Here is a 4723-nt window from a genome sequence, read left to right on the forward strand (position 1 = left end):
CCCCTCCTCCCTGCTCTGAGGAGGCAGGACCCCCTGGAAAGGGGTGGAGAGCTTGTGGAAGTCAGGGTGACTGGAGGGCCCTTGGTGCATGGGAGGTGAGGCCGCGGGCTGCCCCATCCTGGGGCCTTTATCTCCCACTGCCCTAGAGGCGACGTCAGGCCTGGCCTGAGCAGGGCAGAATGGCTGCCCCTACGGAGTGTGCGGCTGACTCACGGACCCTCTTGGTCCGGCAGGCCAGTAGTTCACCAGTGCCCTTCCCAGGGAAGCTGGCGCTGCTGGGGCCCCCAGAAATAATCAGGATGAAGTGGGCACCCTGTCCTGGGCCCCACCGCCAGGGGTGACCTCAAAACCATAGACGTCCACGACAGTGATGGTGTTCGTGCTGCCTCCCTCCCCGGGTGGGGCCAGCCGCGTGTTGGTCCTCCTCAGGAGCCAGGCGAAGAGCCGCGAGTACAGGGCCTTGGCCAGGGCGTCCCTGTGGGCACGGGGTGTGAGCCGCGTGCAGCAGAGTGCCCGGCGAGGCTATGGCTCTCTCTTGCCCCCAGAGCACCTGGCATCAATGGCCCTCTCCAGGGGCAGGGATCTTGAGGCCGGGCCGTAGGGCGTCTCCTGGGGGCAGAGGGTGTGCACGTGGCATGTCAGGCCGAGGCCCATATGGGCACTCAGCCAGCCATCGGGTGGTCCAGCCGTGCCCACGCCTCCCCGGAACCCTCGAGCTCACCATGACGCATCTGGTGACAGCCCCCTCCAGGCGCTCGGGCGGCACCCGCAGCAGCCGGGCTGCTGTGTGGATCTCAGCCCAGCTGGACACGGCAGCCACCTCCTGGGACTCCCTCTGGGCAGAGGAAGGAGGGAGCAGGGAGCGCTCTGCTTGGGCAGCGGCCACGTCCCACAGGGCGGAGGCCAGGCCTTGCTCTGCAGGGCAGCTGCCCCGTTACCCAAAGGTACATGGATGGGTCTGGGCCGCAGGAGCCCGCTCTACAGTCCAAGGGCCCTGAGTGCGAGTCCTGACTTCACCTCTTCACTAGCTGGCCCGCCTCACAAGACTCTTTCCTCTCTGAACCGCCACTGTCTTATTGCAAAAGGGGAAACACGCCCCTTATATTGTGGAGAGCGGCTCCCACGTGGCTGAGTGATATGGGCGGGAGGTGCAGCAAGTAAACAAAGCTTGATCAGGTGCCTGTGATTGAGTAGATTCGAAACCCACGAGAACGCTGTAAACATCTTGACCGCGCCTTTACTTTGCCTCCTGGAATCTGGCTATAAAATAACGACTCGGCCAAGCTGTGGCGCTGTCTCTCCATCAGAGAAGGCAGCGTCCCACCGAGACCCAGCTTTATTCTCTTGTCTGTCTTTTCTAATCCTTCATGGTCCCCCCCCTCAGGTTCACCCATGGCCGTGCTGGCCTGAGAACCGAATTAGAAAACAGATGTACAGCGGTTCACACAGCGCCTGGTACTTAACAGCTGCTCAGGCAGTACCAGGTGTGCTTCCTGGGGGTGGCAGCCAAGTGGGACAGGCAGCGGCACAGATGCCGAAACTCCAGGTCTGTTGCCCATCTGGACGGTGGGGGTCTGTCTGCTTTCCAGGGCAGCTGGGAGGCCCGAGGCTGGCCCAGGGCGGTGCAGTCTCCCACACACACGCTTGGGCATCGATACTGCTGCCCTGATTATGCAAACAAGCCACATGGGCCCGGCGCCTCAGGGGAGCCCACCTCTGATGAGGAGAAGCAGATGTTGCCCAGCTGCAGGATGGTAGCCAGCACGGCCCAGACTGCGGTCAACTCCTCGGGGCACAAGCCCAGCGCCTGCAGGGCCTTCACCAGTCCTGCGAAGTCCTGGGCATCCTCCTTGCCCTGGAGCCTGCAGGCCCGGCCCTGCAGAGCGCAGCAGGGGTGGCAGCAGGGCCTGGCCCCCAGCCTTGCTCTACCCCGGCTCCTCCTCATCCCCGCACCAAGCCCCCTCCCTGGGCAGGCCCTGCCGCCCGCACTGTGTGGACCCGGCCCCCACCTGGTTGAGGTAATAGTAGGTCTCCGGCTCCTGCAGGGAGAGCTGCTCCCGTTCCGTGGGGTCCAGCCCCACCAGCAGCTCATAGAAAACATGGAAGCTCCGCTCAGCCTGGGCCTCGGGGGAGAAGGCCTAGCTTAGGGGGGACAGTGGCCTGGTCCTGTGCCCCAGGGCAGCAAGGACAAGTCCTAGGAAGGCAGGCCTGGGGGCCGCACAAGCCCAGCGCCTGCAGGGCCTTCACCAGTCCTGCGAAGTCCTGGGCATCCTCCTTGCCCTGGAGCCTGCAGGCCCGGCCCTGCAGAGCGCAGCAGGGGTGGCAGCAGGGCCTGGCCCCCAGCCTTGCTCTACCCCGGCTCCTCCTCATCCCCGCACCAAGCCCCCTCCCTGGGCAGGCCCTGCCGCCCGCACTGTGTGGACCCGGCCCCCACCTGGTTGAGGTAATAGTAGGTCTCCGGCTCCTGCAGGGAGAGCTGCTCCCGTTCCGTGGGGTCCAGCCCCACCAGCAGCTCATAGAAAACATGGAAGCTCCGCTCAGCCTGGGCCTCGGGGGAGAAGGCCTAGCTTAGGGGGGACAGTGGCCTGGTCCTGTGCCCCAGGGCAGCAAGGACAAGTCCTGGGGAAGGCAGGCCTGGGGGCCTAGGGACCACAGCCCCCCTTCCCCCCAGGGCCCCTCCCTCTTTCCCACGCTAGGAGCTGGAAAGGGCGAGCTGCAGGGCGGGTCTTACCTGAAACACCACCCTCGAGGTCTCAAGCAGATAATGTGACACAGAAGCTCCCACGATGACCCCGCTGTGGGCACAGGACGCTGGGTGGGGGTGCCCAGGGTGCACGCAACCCAGGGGCCCCGCTCAGAACGGGACCCACCGTGGGCAGCAGCCTCAGGCTCCCAGGGAGCTGATGGTGCGTGGCCCCTGTGCCCACCTGGACCCGCTCACTTACTGCTGCAGGCGGAGACCTAAGACCTGGCCGAAGCGGCTGGCGTTGGCATTGAGGGCTGTCTTGGCGTGGCCAAAGCTGCCGAGCCAGGGCAGCACGTCGTCCAGCTGAGGGGAAGGGCATTCAAGTCACCCCAGAAGAGCCGTGAGCCCCCGGCCAGGCCTCCCAGCTGCGGGCACTCTGTGCCTGGGGACTGGGCTGTCCCCGAGGAGAAGCCAGGGACCCGGAGACCCCCTTCTGGCCCAAAGGAGAAGGGTGGTCCCGGGAAATGGCCAGCTGCCCCCACCTGACATCCTCCGTCCCTCGTCTGCCCCTGCTCCAGGCCGCTCAGGAACCGCACGATCTGTTTGGCGGCTTCTGTCTTCCCTGAGCCACTGTGCCCACTGCGGGAGGGAGGCCCATCACATGACCCCACTGAGCCGATGAAGTGGGGACATGGCCAAAATGCAGAGAGTCCCGGGCCATGGAGACCAAACAGAAAAAGTCCCTGTGAGGCCTCATTCAAGGGGCACATGTGGTGACGTCAGCCGAGCACAGCCCTCCGGAGTCCAGAGCAGAGCCCTCACCCACCTGGCCCAGCCTCAGTGTGGCCTGGGGGTTCCGCGGACAGGGAGCCACCCCTCACCTGAGGAGAATGCCTGCGTCCCGCCCTGTACTCCGACACAGGCTGTAGGCTGATGCCGCGACAGCGAAGATGTGTCTGAGAAAGAGGGCGGGGGGGCCGGTGAGCAGGCTGCAGGGGCCTCTGGGCCCTCCTAGGGGGAGGCAGGATGCGCCCACCCTCCCCAGGACCCCAGTCCATGGGACCTGCAGGGCTCAGCCGCCAGGGGGTTGAACAAAAGGTTGGTGGAGAAAGTCACTCACGGGGTGGCACTGGGGGCCTTCCTGGGGCGGTAGCTGGCCAGGACCTCAGGCGAGAAGACAGGCAGGGGCCAGCGGGGGTTCAGAGCGAGCAGGAGGAGCCCCCCAAAGGTCTGGGGAAGGAAGCGCAAGCTCTCACCAGAACATGGAGGGGGCAGGGGAGGCAGATGGAACGGGGCTGGGATGCTTCCCGCCCAGACCCCGGCCCAGCTCACTTTGCAGGGCCCCAGAGAGGGTTGGGCGCCCAGCCCAGGAAGGAGAAGAGAAGAGGTGCTCTGGGGTGCTGGAGGGCCCACTGATCCCAGGGGAAGGGAGTCCCAGCCCTCCATCCCCTCGGGGACCCCCATACGTAGATGCGGCCCAGGCGAAACCTCTTCTTGAGGCACAGCAGAAGGGAGCTGTCACACAGCGGGCTGCGGGGGGTGGGGGGGGGCAGAGAGGAGGCCCCAGGTTATTCTGCCACTGGCTGCAGACACTGGGCACGTCATGCCCCTCTCTGAGCCCATCCCTAACGGCCGGCTGCTAGGTAAGCTCCCACCCAAGGGGCCTGGCAAACAGGGAAGCTTTGTGCGGGTGAGAGAAGGAAGTTCCAAGCAGGGACATCTGCTGGCCACCCTCACCTGCCCCTGAGCCTGGCCACCTTTAGGGAGGCGCGACCCCTCCCCATGTTATAAAAACGAGGAGGTGCGATATGAGAAACCCGGAGCCCCGGGCCGCGCAGGTCTGGAACCGCCCGCTCACCGCAGCCGGGCCAGGTCCTCGGTGTCTTCCAGGAGGGTCCGTGGGTTCCTGCCCTCGGCACCGGGGAGGGACGACGCCTCCAGGCCGGGCCCAAGGCTCAGCTCCAGGTCCCTCTCCAGCGCCTCCTCCGCCTCGTCCTCCGGCTCCCAGGGATCCCTGTGGGGCCGGGAGGGGCCTGG

General features: G+C 65.8%; 1 protein-coding gene across 1 annotated transcript in view; it reads right to left on the reverse strand.

Moving 5' to 3' along the window:
- Nucleotides 1-4723, reverse strand: part of LOC102260694 (unconventional myosin-XVB-like) — a 33514-nt gene that overhangs the window by 26910 nt on the left and 1881 nt on the right. The window contains exons 3-13 of the mRNA XM_014531748.1: nucleotides 4545-4719; nucleotides 4153-4216; nucleotides 3807-3916; nucleotides 3568-3642; nucleotides 3229-3325; nucleotides 2946-3049; nucleotides 2732-2795; nucleotides 1715-1876; nucleotides 722-835; nucleotides 551-609; nucleotides 343-475 (exon numbers count right to left, since the gene is read on the reverse strand). Coding sequence (XP_014387234.1) covers nucleotides 343-475; nucleotides 551-609; nucleotides 722-835; nucleotides 1715-1876; nucleotides 2732-2795; nucleotides 2946-3049; nucleotides 3229-3325; nucleotides 3568-3642; nucleotides 3807-3916; nucleotides 4153-4216; nucleotides 4545-4719 — 1157 coding nt within the window. The remainder of the gene's footprint in view (nucleotides 1-342; nucleotides 476-550; nucleotides 610-721; nucleotides 836-1714; nucleotides 1877-2731; nucleotides 2796-2945; nucleotides 3050-3228; nucleotides 3326-3567; nucleotides 3643-3806; nucleotides 3917-4152; nucleotides 4217-4544; nucleotides 4720-4723) is intronic.

Source organism: Myotis brandtii, unplaced genomic scaffold (assembly GCF_000412655.1).
Source record: "Myotis brandtii unplaced genomic scaffold, ASM41265v1 scaffold825, whole genome shotgun sequence".
In the NCBI taxonomy this organism is placed as follows: Eukaryota; Metazoa; Chordata; class Mammalia; order Chiroptera; family Vespertilionidae; genus Myotis; species Myotis brandtii.